This window comes from Coturnix japonica, chromosome 1, assembly GCF_054131305.1.
Source record: "Coturnix japonica strain WE chromosome 1, WE-NBRP24, whole genome shotgun sequence".
NCBI lineage: Eukaryota > Metazoa > Chordata > Aves > Galliformes > Phasianidae > Coturnix > Coturnix japonica.
This window is the reverse complement of record NC_140663.1, coordinates 44,052,026-44,068,543: the sequence shown is the minus strand read 5'-3', so window position 1 is coordinate 44,068,543 and position 16,518 is coordinate 44,052,026. Positions and strand designations below refer to the sequence as shown.

Below are 16,518 nucleotides of genomic sequence, written 5' to 3'. Positions count from 1 at the left end.
GCATCTGGTGGCTTATTTCCCTGCAGATGTTTTCTTGGCAGTAACTCAGGCCTGAGCACCTCCCTTGGGGAGCCTTTGCACTGCCTGAGTGCTTTTCTTTCCTTAATGGCAGGCCACCTGATTTTTTTAATATGTATATATACTTTCAGCCCATTGCTTTTCTTAAATAAATAATATTTTTTGCAGTGGAGGAAGCTTTAAGGTAGGTGGAACTGGAGAGGGCAGTCCCTTAGCCACATGTCAGACCAGCCTGGGTAAGTGGATTGGCTGGAGGGGCTGCACAGCTAGCCACCAGCTCAACTCAGCTTCGGGGCCAGGAGATCAGCCATGGTCTGATACATCCTGTGATGCAGGAAAGGAGTGAATGTGCACGTTGCTTTTAGTCTTGTTGAAGTATATTCAGCCTCTGGATGGGGTGGTAACAGGACTGTGTTAGGTGTGGGAGGGGATATAAGATCCCAGGAGGTTTGTAAACTCAGAAGATAAGTACAAAGCAGTGGAAAGGGATGTGAGAGCATTTCAGGGCAGCACAGCCAGGTGATAATGCATATCAGCTTGTTTGTTCCAACTTTTCTCTCTGTCTCTCTCTCTCAAGACAAAGATGTGAGGAGTGACTGAACCCTTTCATGTTACCCAGTGCCTCAGAAAGGTGTTAAAAACCTGTGAAAATTGGGTTTTGAACATTTCCAGATCAGATCACAGGGACTTTACATTCCCTTTTGGCACAGAGGTACACAGAAAGAGGTACATGCAAAAGATACTATGGTGTACTTGAGTATCCTTATACTTATAAATCCACATAGCTTCATAGGAAAAAATGCCTCCTTGTTTGGAAAAGAGCTCTTGGCAGTGTCTTCCTAATGGGAGACCAGAGCAGGAACTGTGTCAGAGAGGCATCTCATCCAAGGGCGTGTGATATTTTTTTTTTTTTTTTCCCCTCTTGCATGGAAAATATGAGAAATCTGTCTCCAAGCTTGCTCCAGTGTGCACATGTTTAGTCAGTGCAGCATAGGACTCTTTCATTCATGGCCTAGTCTGAAGCTGTCGCCTTTAGAATCACCTCTGAAGATTTCTCTGTCAATCCCATATTTTTGGTGCTTCTGACATGCTAGCCCTAGCCAGGATGCTGAGTCTCCAGGCTCCCTGGTGTAAGGACAGGCTTTCTGTCTAAGAGGGAATCAGAGTTTACAGGACTTTCTGGGTGTATAATATGAACCAAGTGACTCTGCTCTGGTACATTTCCCAGATCTGTTGAACCCAGTGTCTGAGGATCTCCACTTCTGAGGTGCTCTTCTAGGAGATCTTATACTTTGAGATTCTGTAAGTGAATTAATACTGAGCTGGGCCACATGTTTCCATAGTCTGGGAGTTGTAGGTACCAGATTCCTTTGATCCATGGCAGACTCACAGGCAGATACCTTGATAAAACTGGAGATTTTCAGATCTGGATTAAAATTGCCAGGAGTATGGCACCTGCTGCTCCGAAGTGCCAGACCTCCAGCCCTGATCCCAGATTCTGGCTGCCCACTGTAGCTCTGTCTCACTCTTCATAGCTCAGTGTTGCTCTTGCTCTTGGCCAGGAAGCTGCTTTGGTGTGAATGTACAAGGAGCTGGGATATTTTCATGAGAAAAAGTCTTAACAACCTGGCATTTGCTGACAACACAGTGTTTTGTAGAAACTACAGTTCAGTGGTATTTTGCAGTTTGACTTAATATGGCAAAGTTGATATTGAATATCAGGGATTTTGCTTGGAAACCATGACCATTTGTGGTATTACAGTGATTCCTTTCTTTCTGCTGCTAGCTAAGCTAGGACTTATTGTCCTGAAGATCTTGGACAGACAGGTTTTAATACACTGTCTTCAGATCCTGTAGGTAATGTTGGGTATGATCTCACAAGAAGACATTACTGCCTTTGGGGAAGTGTAGTGGAAAGTAATAGTAATAATCTCAACTCCTGGAGCTTCTATCACTTGAGAGCTGGAAATACTTTAAATACAATAAATAATTAAACCTTCTGTCTCTGTGAAACGTAGAAGTTGCATCTCCTTTCTGATGAGGAGAATAAGGCAAAGAGTGAAGAAGAAAACAGTGGTGTTTACACTTTCAAAAAATGCTTAATGATTTTTGGATGATGGTGTAAAGGTTTAGAACAAGGCTGCACTGCTTGTGGTTCATCCTCTCCATGCTTTTAAGATGTAAAAGCAGTTGCCTAACAGTGTGAATGCAAATAAGCTGAGAGGTGCCATTGGCGGATCAAAAAATGTGACAGTGCTTGAAGTGAGCTTGAATGACTGTGGGAGCCACGGAGGACAAAAGATGGAGTAGAGGTAAGTGCTGAATGCAGAAAGCTGAGTAGGATGGTAGGTTGGGACATATATTGTAGACTGAAGAAAGTTTGTGGGGATATTGAAATTATGAATTTTCTATTGCATTGAGCCCTTTTATACTGTTTCAAAAGTATGAACTGATTGTAAAGCTTAAGTAACCCATAGCTATATTCTTCTCATGGGATTCGTTTTTCTTTATTGATAGTATATTCTTTACTGTGATTGTTATTTAGTTTTGGTGGTTAGTGACTAGCTGTTGTCCAGATGTGGCTTTGACTGTATGTTTCTATCGCTACAACTCCGTAGGTATGAGGTACTGCTGAGAAGAGGGAGAGGTCAGCTGATGCTGGGTTGGGTCTCTCCAGCTGGGAGAGCTTTCTGGATGCTACTGACTAAAGCTCTTGGTGAGACAAATTGGCCCTGAACTGTGATAGAATTGCAGGCAATACATGGTCTGGTGCACAGCACTAACGTAGTGTAAAAACGTATCCAGCAGCTTGATGGCTGGTGCCTTACAGGTCTTTGAACTGAGGGAGAGTAATACTAGGAAAGGGGAGAGTAAAAGAGGGTAGGAACGACAGAAGAAAGGGAAAAGAAAAATGAAGCTACAAAAAAAAATTCCTAATTTGCGGTCATCAATTCCTCCTACATCCTGACTTTAGTATTTACTGTAAGAATCAATTTTTTCTAAGGGGATGAGTGATTTTTATGATATTGCTGGGGTGAGAGTATACAACTCCAAGCATCTTGAATGACACTTTTTAATGTCGCATAGTAGGTTTCCCTGTTACTTCTCCTAGATAGATTTTATTTTGTTTTCCTTAAAATAGCAATAATAAGAACAGAAAACTAATTTGCTGAAGATCGTAGCTAGGCAAGGAAAGACATGAATTTCATAGAAGCATAGAATGGTTTGGATTGGAAGAGATATTAGAGATTATCCAGTTCCAACCCTCTGCCATGGACAGGACCACCACCCAGGTGGCAGCTCAGACTGCCCAGGGCCCCATTGAACCTGGCCTTGAATGCCTCCAATGAGGGGTCACCCACAGCTTCTCTGGGCAGCTGTGCCAATGCCTCATGCTCTCCGGGTAAAGAATTTCTAACATCTAAATTAAATCTCCCCTCATTTAGTTTAAGGTCATTCCCCATTGCCTTATCACTATATACCCATATAAAAAGTTGGTCTCCTCCTGTTTATGAGCTCCCTCCAAGTACTGGAAGTCCATAATGAGGTCTCACTAGAGCCCTTTCCAAGCTAAACAAGCTTAACTCCCTCAGCATTTATTCATAAGAAGGTACTCTAGCCCTCTGATCATCTTTGTGGCCATCCTCTGGACCTATTTCAGCAGCTCCATGGATGCAGTACTCCAGATGGAACCTCACAAGTGCAGAGTAGAGGAGACAATCACTTTCCTTGCCCTACTGGTAACCCCTCTTTTGGTGCAGCCTAGGATGCAGTTGGACTTCCAGGCTGCAAGAGCGCTCTGCTGGCTCGTGTCCAGCTTATCATCCACCAGAACCCCCATATCCTTCTCCACAGGGCTGTTTTGCCACAGGATGGGCAATTATAAGGAAGGAAACTTCAGAACAGAGTTGTCTGGGTATAGTCATTCATTCTGACCAGAGACTGCTCTGAGCTCCTTCTGACTCAGATTGCTGTGGTCTGTCTTTTCACTTGTGCTAAAACCACCTCTTGGTCCCTCTTACCTCTTGATTAATTCCCCAGCTCTTTTAATGAACAATGTTGGCCTTCTTATGGGGTGACATGGTGACGAACCTTACCTCCCAAAACACTGCGTATCAGTGGCCCTATCAAGAGGCCTTGACTGGCACCAAACTGGAGGGGTATATCCAAAATGCAGATGCAATTAATGGCTGTCACCGTCTGGTTCAAAAGCTTTTCTTGGGGTTCTCAGTGTTGCAGAAGGAATCAGTTTGCCTAAAGAAAGAAGGTCATACTCTTTCAACTCGTTGTGTGTTGGAAGAAACCTTTGTTATGTGGCTTTTACAGTGTTTACATGTGGCACCCAAAGAACCGGCATTGTGTTTGGCAGCTGCCTGCCTGTTTTCTGCTTTCTCTTCAAAGAATTGAATAGGTACTGAGTGCAGTGTATGAGCGTATATGGAACGGGAAAGTCCTTCCATCCTTGGAAGTAAAAAATAATACTTTTTTTAAATTATTTTTTTTCCAATTTTTAAAAAATTCAGTGTCATAATCTGCCAATGCACATAAAATGCAGAGTTGATCAAGGTTGAGTAGCAAGCTTCAAATTAATACAGCAAATAATCAGAAGTGCGGTGGATGTGCTTTTCCAAATCATCTAACCAAAGTTAAAGGTGTTTTTCATGGATACTAATGGGTTGGGGGTACTTAAATCCCAGGTTTCAGAAATCTCAGTCTTTAATATAATTTGGTTATTAATGAGCTGCTGAATTCTGCTTGAAAGTAAAAAGTGGAAGATGAGAATTAAAGAAGGAAGGGAGGGAATGTAGCATGGATTACCACATTGTCCCAGTTCGATTTATCTGGTAAAAATGGTGTTGTTCTGGATACAGCATTCTGCTGCCTGTTCAAACCTGACTTCCCTTAGCCCTGCTCTCTAGGAAGCAAAGCTACTTTCAGCCATGCTGGAATACTTTTGGAGGGGCAGCATGCGTGAAGATGCTTCCCATGCTTTGAATGATTTGCTCTGTGCCTGACACAGAGTAGGGGAGAGTAGGGGATGTTCAAAAGTGGGATATGATGCGTGGTGAAAAGACCTTGAAAGCTTTGAAAAGCTTGTTTGAAATGGAGTGTGTGCAGAGTGACAGCTGCGGTAGCTGCCCCTTACAGGTGGTGGGATCTCGTCCCTTTTCAACTTGTCCAAACAGGGTGCTAGGGGTGATATATTGCCCCGGGAACAGTGGCTCCGGCCTGGCTCCATAGCCAGGCTCACAGAGAGCAATGGCTGTGCCAAGCCTCCATGCCCTGGCATTTAGAAGTTGGCACTGCATAATGCCAGACTGACCTGCTGTCTCGCTTAATGGCTTTTGTATGTCATACTGACTCTCACTGCTCTGCACGTGTGTGCCAGCCTGGGGAAGCAGGTCAGGCTCACTCCTGCTCTCCCTGCCCTGATGCTTCCTTTCTCCTCCTTTCCTCATCCTGCTGAGGGCCCAAGGGGGCTCGGTTTAGGAGTAGGGATGAACAGAGCTGAAATTCTGCTGCCGCAGAGAAAAGTCCTGAGGGGTGATCAGATAACCTTCTTACAAGCATTTTCAGGGTGGAAATGGTGAGTTGAGAGGGAGAAATTGTTTAGGCTGAATGAAGGAGATATTATTGAAGTAACAGGATAGCTGAGCAAAGGGAAAATTTAAGCTGAGTTTAGAGAAATGTTTCTAAATGTGAGCCTTGAAGGCATCTCCTAGCAGTGGTAATCCTATTGTTTGAATTGTTTGAGGGCAGGTAGTGTGATAAAGCAGATGCTGTGGAGATCGTGAAATGACTGGGAGAAGGGCAAGACTGTTAAGCAGAGAACTTCTGTTTGTAATTTCTATGAATCATTTGGTACTGGACTCAACAGAAGCTTGGAGGCTGTGGCTATAGCAGCTGTCCCCATGGTATGTAAAATACGTGGGTGGAAGTAAGTGGGAAGGATGCTGGGAACTTACCTTTGGGTAAGTTTACAGTAATGAGACACAGTTCTTCATCTGTTGGGAATGATTTGGGTTTAATAGATGATCAAAGTATTCTTTATACCTCCTTAACTGTAGAGAGAGAACTGCTCCTTTGTGTGGAACAGAAAAAAAAAGGGAAAGTGCTTTTTTGGACCTTATCATTGGATAGACCTATTGAGCAGACAGAAACAATCTAGCCTTTAGAATGGGGAGGAATAACTATGTAATGTATGAGATGAATCTGATGCTGCCCAGGCTAGTGAAGACTGTTTGCCTATATTGATAAGGGAAAACAGGTGAAAAGATAATAAATTGAGTAGAACTGAAATAACTGAACATACACACCTATTTCCTCTCATGGAGCAAAATCTAATAGTGATGAGAGTACTCCAAGGGCTTTGAGGGCTCTGGTTTGGGATGTAAAAGGTATTCTCTAAAACAAACAGAAAGTTGATTTGAGATTTATATGGAAACACATCTGTGGGTCAGCACCGAAATAAACAATAATACTTGCTGGAGAGGGAAGAGCTGTGAAAAGCAGCAAGGACACCTGCCCAAATGGCCTTGGAGAGATGTTTCTACCACTGTTAAAGGAAAGTTCATGTATCGGAAGGAGAATAGCCAATTTTTGAAAAACACTTATAAAATGTATTAAACTTCATTAGTTGTCGTTGAAGACTACTGAAATGCACTGTAGGGAGCTCAGTCAGGGTCACCACAATGAACCCTTTTGGTACAGGTGCTGGATAGCCATCACTTTCATCACTGGGCATGGAACCTCTGATGTCTGTAGACTCTGCCATTTTCTGGCTCTGAATGTATGAATATTTTCCTGCAGTGTCATTCGTACAGTTTATCAGTACCTGAGGTGTGCAGGTGCTTCCAGGACACATCCATCGTGCCCTAGATCCATCCTCATCTCAGTCTCTGTTTACAAAGTTCCAGGAACAACAGGGCCATGAGCCAGGAGAAGATTTATGAACACTTATGTCATCTAGCTGGTGAGCAATAGTGTGGAGAACATTAGCACAAGAGTTGTTAGTGTACAAATCAGCTGTGCTGAAGCTATGGCAGGAGAATGGTTAAAGCAGTGTTAGGAGGTGAGGGGTACTTCTTCAGAGGCAGGCAATGTGCAGCATGTCCGGAGTAGAGAGGTGGTGATAACTGTGGGAGTGGAATGCTGTACTAAGTTGAAACTGGGCTTACAAAAATCAGGAAGTTGAGGGAAACTTAGATGTAAACTACAGCGTGATTTTTAGAGACTTAACCCCTGGCTTTTATCAGTAACAGTTTGTGGGATTTTAATCAACCCTGCTCCTTTCTTTGTGCGTGTCTTCGGGGCTTTTGCAGCTTATGTGTATGATAGGTGGTAGAGAAAGGCTTAAATACGCACCAGTCTTCTGCAGTAACTTCCCTACAGCACTGCTGGGGCACTGTGCTGTTCCCTGGTGGCGTGTTGGATACCAGGCTGTAAACATGAGGGTTGATTTTTTTTTTTTCATTCATTGTCCAGATCTTATGTTCCTACACTCTTCTGATGATGTTCAGCGTCCTGTCTCAGGAAAGTTGCCTTTAAGGCAGCTTTATGTCTGAAACTGAAGCATCACAGGACTTCCTTTTCTTTTGCTGGGGGTGGGGTTTTGGGGCCCTGCTTATACATTCCTAAAGGCCTGTTGCACATGGCTGCCCTGTTGGCTTGGCATCAGCACACAACAGAGCTGACCCTATCTTTTGCCTCAGTTTCTTTGTCCCACCTAAAGATTGCCTCACTTTGCTCTACGTGGTGTAGCACTTTATTTACACTTAGCCTGGTTGAATGCACAGTGACCTATTTGTGTACTTTCCCAGAAATATCTCTAAACGCTGAGCTGTATTTTTGGCTGTGCAGCTAATAATTTTCTATTAGTACTTATCTTAGATTTGATCTACATAAAATGCACTGTCAAATAAGGTTCTCATGATATTTTTAAGCAGTCTAACCTTTTGGTCCTGGCCAAATTCCAACTGAATAATTGCTGTCTGACTACCTACATTCCTCTTGCATTTTCAATTGGAGAAGTTAGGTCTCCCTCCCTGTTTTAACAGTGATTGTGTAATATTGTTCTGCAGCATTAAGTAGATGCTGTATTCCTCTACAACAGTGGATATGCTTTATTGGTAAATAAAATAAGATTATAGAGCTATAATCATTTTACAGGCATGTTTATGCCTAAATATAGATATGTCTGTAAAAGCACTTTGTCTAGTATCCCTGTCATGCATTCTATACCAGAGAGAAAGGGAGAATATAATAGTGTGAAATAATGTCTTTCAAAATAATAATAATAATTAAAAAAAAAAAAAAAGAGAGAGCAAGAGACATTATTGGCTAGAACTGAGTTTGAGATTTACTGAATTGTTTTGGAGATTCAGAAGCACAGAAAAGAGCTTTCCTGTCACCCACCCTACCAGAGTACCCAACCTGATACTGCCTCAGGTGGATGATCCACGTGCAAGGAACCAGTGTCTGTGTTCCTGAAACACGCTAACAGAGAAGTTATATCTGAGAAAGAGATGGAGGGAGATTTGTCTTCCATGGTTGGATAGGCACAAGTTACTTAAGTATTGCTTTTCCCGAGTCAGGATAGGGCTAATGGCTGAGGATCCACAGTGGAGGGAAATGCCAGTTGGCTGTGGTAGCACTGTGACCTCTTCACATTAGTTTTTTCCTAGCCCTGGCAACTTTCTATGTCACTGGACAAAGACACAACCTCTAGCGCTTTGCAGGGAACCCCATCATCTTGTACTGAAGAGAAAATCTGTATAGGGATACATCCCATAAGCCAAACATTCAGTAGGTTGGCACCTAAATGCTTTTCATGATCTGGGCCTTTTTCTGCTGTCTCTTGAAAGTAGATGCTACAGATTAATTGGCTTTGAAGCAGATGAAGAGAAGGGAATGGGTTTCTTGGCCAGCATTTTTCCTTATGGGAAAAATCTGTGCTTGGGTGTGAAAGCAGGCAGCTGTCACATTTGCCTGTGTAGCTCCTGCATTGCTGCTCTCCAAGTTCTGTGTTGGAAGGCCCTGTAAAGTATTACTGGTGGGAGAGGGGCTGGGAAAAACCTACAGTCTGCTCCCTGCGTATCACAGCTAGCCATTACCTAACCAAGCGTAATATACTGTGTGAGACTATGCAGAGATCGCAGGAGACATATTTTAAAGAGAGCAAATATAGCATTAAAGTGAGTGAGCAAGAGAGTGAGAGACAGAGAGCTTACAGAGTGCATTAAAGTTAATAAAGCATTGCAGAAGTGGGGACTGCATTTCACTGTGAAGGAATCTAATTTAGTGACTCGTAATTGGAGGATAACAGTCCTGCTGGAATGAAGTTAGCTGTTCATTTTGCCAAACTCTCGAAGTCCCTTGGTTCTTGTGAGCATCTCTCAGAAAGTAGATCTGTCAGGGAGTTTAGAATCGATTGGTGCTTTGTACCCGTGGTCCCTTTCAGTCTCCTAAGTGGATTTGGTTCCTCTGGTGCATATTTAATATCTATTTTATTCTCCAGTTATTTATCCAGTAATAACAATGCAGGGTACATTCTCATTGTCTTGCTAAGCAGAGAGAGAGAGCAGGTACTGAGTAAGTGTTCTCCTGGTCAAGGCATGATGGAGTCACATGAACCCTTTTCTTGGGGCTGACTGACATCACACAGGCTGTTGGTATTGTCCCTGCTACTGCAGCCTTCTGTTCATTTGATAGAGAAATGTATGGCTGTGAAGGGCATGGAAAAGTCTGCTCTCTGGATTCCCCAAGGCTTAGAGGGTCAATGGTGTAGTACTGGTATACTTATTCTAAGTGAGCTTGGGACAGCAAAGTGGCCCTGGATAGGCAGGCTGAGCAGTGCTGCTCCCCAGAGGGGTGATGGGTGATGGGAGTTTTGGTAATATTTGCTCCTTGCAAGTGCTGCGAGGATTACTTTGTTAGTGTTTGTAAAGCTCCTTTGAAATGAAATGTGCTGTGAAAATGTGAGGTACTATTAAATCAAGAGTGAATAAAGAGCTAGGAACAATTTTGTTCAGGCAGGAGCTGAAGAGATGACTTCTCTGGGCTTTCCTGTTTCTTCTGTTACGATTATAAAAGGAAGTGGATATGTTCAAGGAAAAGATCACTATAACTTCCTTAGCTGTGGTACTGGAGGATAAGCTCTTTGAGTCCTTCTGCTTCTTGGAAAAAAGTGTAGTCATGGGAGTCTTAGAGAGAATATCCTCTCCATACCTCACTGATTCATTTTTAGCTAAGACCATTAGGAAATCTTGAATTCCTGTCTTTTTAAAAACAAATGTACCTTGTGTAGGTGAAAGACATGAGACTGACTGACTACTGAAGATATGAGTAGTCTGTGTCCCTTGGGTAGGAGGGCTGTATGCAGTGCATATGCAGAGTAACACCCACCCACATCCATCCAATGACCTTGCCCATTTGTCTTTACTCTAGAGATGCTCTGCTGAGGCAGTAAAAGGGAGTCCTGTCTGTCTGGTCCTTTCAACCTCTCTGCTATCCATCAGAAGGCCAAACTGATCACAAGCATTAATAATTCCTTTGTGTTGAGGGCAAGCACTTAGACATAGGCTTGACATAAGCAATTAGTTTCACGAAGACAGCTGAACAGCTGTCAGTGGACAATTCTCCTCAGTTCTCAAAATTGGTTTTGACTTGGGTCTCAGCATGACGTGGGACCTGAGATAGATGACATGATCCCATCTTCTGCTGACAGCTATTCTTTGAAGTGACTCCAAACTCTGGGGTAGAGACCAGAACTTAGTATGTTGCCATGAATGCAACAGAAGGACTGGGCACTGGGCAAGAAAGACTGGTGGGAGGGCAGCTGAGGAAAATTGATGGATCTGTCTTGAGTGCTGAGTGCGTGATTGACTTGTCAATTAATCACTTTCCCTTTCTCTCACTTTCCCTTTTTCCTTTTGTTCCTTTATTTCTCAGGGAGTGTAAGAGCTGAAGATGAGGTCCAGGGTGGAGTACTACTCTCCAAGGTTTTGGCTGGTGCTGGCAGTCCTTGCAACAACAGGAAGCGGGACCCACGCGCAAAAAAGCCACCCAAGCATTGGCATTGCGGTCATCCTAGTGGGGACCTCAGACGAAGTGGCCATCAAAGACGCCCACGAGAAAGATGACTTCCACCACCTCTCAGTGGTGCCCCGGGTGGAGCTGGTGGCCATGAATGAGACAGATCCCAAGAGCATCATCACCCGCATCTGTGACCTCATGTCAGATCGGAAGATTCAAGGGGTGGTATTTGCTGATGACACGGACCAGGAAGCCATTGCCCAGATCCTGGACTTCATCTCTGCCCAGACCCTCACTCCCATCCTGGGCATCCATGGAGGCTCCTCTATGATCATGGCAGATAAGGTAAATTTGAACTTGCTTCGGTTGTAGACTTGCAGATTTAAAGTTGAAACAGAGAGAACTATCTTGTTCTGTGATCCTCAGGTGGAGTCTCCTGGGGCTGAAGGGCTGGGGGGATTAGAGAGACTCAGATTCAAAGAGAGATTAAAAGAGCTAACGGTGTAGCACTGCTGAGGAGAGCCTATTAATCACGTGGAATTATCTGCAACAGAAAAAAACCAAGGAGGGAAAGGAACAGATAGAAGAGAGCTGCAAAAAGAATGAGCTCTTTTCTTCTTTAAGAAGTGTAAAGACTGACAATTGCGATTTTTTCTTTATTGTAAGAAAAAAAGGTTTTATTTTTACCAGTGTTTTACCTTAGAAATGCCAAGAATTCTAGCTTGTGTTTTCCTTGAAAGGAGCTGTAGAACGTTGTGGCATTTTCAGGGACGTTTAATACAGCTTTTACATCTTAATTGAAAAATAATTGAATCTTTAATAAAGCTATTGTCTCTCAGAAATATTAATCACTTCCTGAAGTTAAATAGGTACTAGCTAAAGCAAGTAACCAGTTTGAACTGGTCCAGTTAAGTCCTCTCGTTTCCACCCTGTTTCTTTGTTCCATCATGTCACTGTCATTTCATTTTTCCCTGTCTTTAGTCAGTCTTCCTGGCAGTTACTGCACAAACAGGCCTTTCAACCTCTGCTTTTGGAAGCTGCAATATGCAGAGAGCACCGGCTTTGGCCAGCTGGTATCTGTGAGCTTAGGGGAGCATCCCTGGGTTGCAGTCAGACCCAACAGAAATTTCCCTTGTGGGAGGAGCAGGGGCCCAGCAGTTCATGACTTAGAGTGCATTTGGCCAGCTAGTGTGACTGACAAAGGCTCCCAAATGTGCTGATAGGACTATTGAAGAGAAGTGGGCTGCCTTTTTCCCTGCAGACTTGGTGAGAAAGAGATGAGGGCAGCACCTTTATGGAGAAGAACCTCTTGACTGTGCTATGTGCATCATACAGAAGCAAACGGGGGCACAAGCAGACAGTCTTTTCCTTTTGCAGTCACTCTTCAAAGAATCTGAGACATTTAACTAGGCAGAATCAGGTCTAATTGAATAAAGGGGGGGAATTAAGCTGACCACTGGCAACGTTTCCTCAGAAGGAGATTTAGTGGACTGCGAAATCCAGGCATTTTCTGTTTAATTTAATTTGTAAGTAAATAACCCAGGGCAGGTTATTTTAGATGAGTAGATGGGAATAAATTAATTACGATATTTTTTCTCATTCTTTGACCAAGTGTTCAGTTGCCAAAAGATATACATTTAATACACAGAGTTATTTTCTCAAATCAGTCTTTGAACTAAAGTAGTCACTTAGTAAAATAATTACAGGTTTTTTGGGGGGTTTTTTGGTACTTTTTTTTTCTCTCCACGTGTTACTGAAGTCATTCTGCCCCATTCTACTCACCATGAGACTTTTCTTTCTTTAGAAGAGCTCATAGAATCATAGAATACCCCAAGTTGGAAGGGACCCATAAGGATTGAGCCCAGCCCATAGCTCCACAAAGGACCACCCAAAAATCACACCCTATGTCTGAGTGCTTTGTCTAGATGCTACTTGAACTGTTGAGCTGGGCAACAGTGCTGTTATGAGGCCCTCCTGCATTGCACAGTTAATATCAGTGTAAACCAGATCTGGAGCAACACTTGAATGCTGTGTTTCACACTTATGGTGGCATTTTATACCTTCTTCAAAGAAGCATCAGTATTTTTGATGCCAGACCTCCTATGTGCTGGGAAAAGGTCCTTGTGATTTTGCACTTGGCAGACCAAATTTTGATTTCCAAGTCCTGTAGTGTAAATCCAGCACTTTCCCATCACTTGGGGAAGGATTAGATCAGATTTACTCCACCAAAATTCAAATGGAGATTTGGCCTATTGAACTCTGCAAAGATTTTTCTTTTTACCTCTCTCTCATCTCTCCTTGGGAAGGTGACACCTCATGTGGCTGCCCTTGTATAACCCACCAGCTCAGTTCTAAAGAGCCTATTGGCAAGCAGGCAGCCCACAGAGAGCATGAAGGTGAAAGCATTATGAATGGAGATCTTGTTTTATCAAGCTCCCTTTTTGTAGTTTGGCAGGTAGGAGAAGCAGGTTACATACAAAGATCTGTTTTTTCAGGAAAGGCCAAGATTTCTTTAAACATGAATTAAAAATGCTGACCTTTAGAGCTTCTGTTTCACAGGTGCATAATGTTTAATGGGTTGTATTTGTTTGATGAATTGAATTAAAACTTGGTGGAGAGTAAATACATTGATATTCTGCTAAAAATGCTGAAGTCAGACTGGTAAGTCCCTAATCTGTTTTCCAGAGAGGGCCTTGACGGAGGCATTGCTTTTACTTATACTTAGCCATGTAGTTTGCAAATGAGTTGTGTGGCTGGGGTTTGCTCCTGCAAGCACACATTGCTTCTGTCAGCATCCCCCCAATGCCTGCAGCAGTCAGCTGTGATCGAACTTGCTCAGCATTTCATGGGTTTAGACCTGCACTTACAGTTTTGTTGCATTCCCTCTGCATTTACGATCAATAACACCAGTGCAAACCTAAAGAACAGCACAAACCACAGGCACCTTGGTGTGACAGATAAGCCCCTCTTCTCTGGAAGCTGAAGCAAAAAAAAAACTCCATTGAACCACCTTCCCTGGAGGAATATGAGAAATTGTTACAGCTTCACTGAGGGTTGATAACTCTGTCTGGGAGGATATTTGGGTCCATGTGCGAAAAGAGCTTTGTAATGTACTGTGAAGCTGGTGAATTGAGACACACAGAAGGGCAGGTTAAAAAAAAAAAAAAAAAAAAAGAGAGAGAGAGAAAGGAAAAAGATAATTTTCAGCCTGAATTTACTTTCCTCCCCACTGTGCTCATAGATTGAGATACTGTATAGGTTGCCCTCAGTCAGTGTGCATCTGAAGGTTTACTATGTGCTAGCTGGAGGTCTAGACCTTGCTACTGTGGAGAAGGTGGTGCCACCTGAGGATAGTTCATCCCACCCACATCAGAGAGCCCTGAAATGCTTGTGGGACAGCTCTGTATCTCTCTACTGATCATGGAAGAAAGCTGTACCCCCATTTCCTTCTGATGCCTCAAGTTAAATGCCATGAATCCTGCCCTATGTGTAACATAGCAGGTGGAGGCATGCTGTGGGAAAAAAAAAACCCAACATCTGGATTTCCTGATTGTTTTCTTTAAATTTTTGGCCTTAAATATTGCATTTGGTTAGATTTTGTGGAGAATGTTGGGTTTTCCCTGTTTAGCCTTTTTCCTCAGAACAGTAAGTATGTAGTTATTTGCGTATGTTTTTGCTGTTTCTTTCCTTGGAGTTTATGTCTCTAATCCCACCTGTTTAGCTGTTACAAAGTGTTGCATTTAATCTCTGCCTTATTTGGCATCAGAAGAAAATGACCAGATGATGTTTGCACACTGAGATCTGGGGTTAGTTCCAGGAAATTGGTACAGCACAGACGTGCTGTGCCACACTCCAGCACTGGAGAAACCACTTTGCTGAGAGAGAGACTTGTTCACCACTGGTTCAGCCCCTTTAGACTCTGATGAGATCGTCAGCAGTGACATCAAGCAGTGGGAGCTGTAGCTGTTGTTTTGTTGGTCCAATAGCCCCTGAGTTGGCTTCTTTCAGAGGAGCAGGTCCTGCAGTTATAGAACAGGCTGGAAGAGTGATTGCACTGTTTCAGCTCTACAAACAAATGCCTGCTCCTTGTTTTGGTACCAACACCTTGAAAAAGGATTAGGATCATAGCATCATCTCACCAGGGCTCCTGATAAGAAAGGGAATTGCATGGATCACTGCTGGTCTGTGTTCAGTCTGGAGTAGATGAAATGGAGAGGAGAGAAATTTTCACAAGTGCTAAGATGTAGGGTTCCAAGTGCTTCGTCTGTTGAAGCTCTGCTCCCTTCACTTTTCCTGGTGTTGCCTCAAAGACCTTTCTTCTTGCAGTTTAGTTCTTCCTGATCTTAAGCATTGTCCCGAGGACTGCAAAGCACTTATGACCAGTGAGCACATCTGCTCCAATTCCAGTGTTTAAAATAATTTTTCCTTCCTCCCAAGTTTGAAAGTAGAAATTCGATTACAATATGGAAATACCGAGTTGATGAGGATGCTCTATATTAGGAGACTGATGGTGGGAGGAAACCTTCAAGGCTACAAATGCAGCTCCAGTTCAGATAAGTGTGCAAACCAGTATCTTGTATTTGCAGACCTGATACTGGAAACCTGGGATGGGCTTTTTTCATTATGATTTTAATATTACCTACTATCGCTTCTGCCCAGAACTAGGAGGTAAAGAAATAGTTGCAGAAGAGGAAGTAATAACAGTGTATATTTGACTGACTGGTCTGTTTTATAACAGCAGACTATTTTATTTTGTTTTTTGAATTGCAGGAAAAGTGAACTTGGTAATAATGAAAGTAGGAGAGGTAAGAGCAGGAAGTGCCTTGGGTGCAGCTTTAGAATAACACAATGATGCATAGGCAGCACTGAGGAAAAATATTAGAAGAGAAGGGTGATGATGCTTTCCCACCTTAAAATTCTCCTTTATCATTGCAGCCCTTGCTGTTCACACTCTAGAGCATGTTCACACAAAGTAGCCACACTGATGGAAATAAAATGGCAGGGAAAAATTATATGATAATTATGACTGTGCCCAAAATGCAATCTGCATAAAAAAACTGCATGAAACTAATCCAAAATCTAAAATCTGTATTCTTTTTTGGATAACGTAGAGCTGAATTTTCTGCTACTCCATTCAGTACCTTGCATCCTGCACCACTCTCCCTTCCTCTCCTCCCTGTTCACACCAAAGTACGATGTCTTTTAGAATCACAGAATCATTAAGGTCGGAAAATACTTCTAAGACTATCTAGTCCAACAGAGCCTGTCCCCACCATGCCTCTGCCCTTGTCCCTCAATGCCACATCCACAGTTTTCTTAAACACCTCCAGGGATGGTAACACCACCACCACCTCCCTGGGCAGCCTGTGCCACTGCATCACTGCTCTTTTTGAGATGTTTTTTCTAATAGCCAACCTGGAACTTCCCCTTCTACCTTGCAAGTCCCACAGCATAAATCCCTGTCCC

General features: G+C 43.1%; 1 protein-coding gene across 3 annotated transcripts in view; it reads left to right on the top strand.

The window, feature by feature from the left end:
- Positions 1-16,518, top strand: part of GRIN2B (glutamate ionotropic receptor NMDA type subunit 2B) — a 211,939-nt gene that overhangs the window by 23,985 nt on the left and 171,436 nt on the right. For all 3 annotated transcript variants that reach the window (XM_032444362.2, XM_032444365.2, XM_032444367.2), the window contains exon 3: positions 10,969-11,397. In XM_032444362.2, coding sequence (XP_032300253.2) covers positions 10,987-11,397 — 411 coding nt within the window. In that variant the 5' untranslated portion in view covers positions 10,969-10,986. The remainder of the gene's footprint in view (positions 1-10,968; positions 11,398-16,518) is intronic.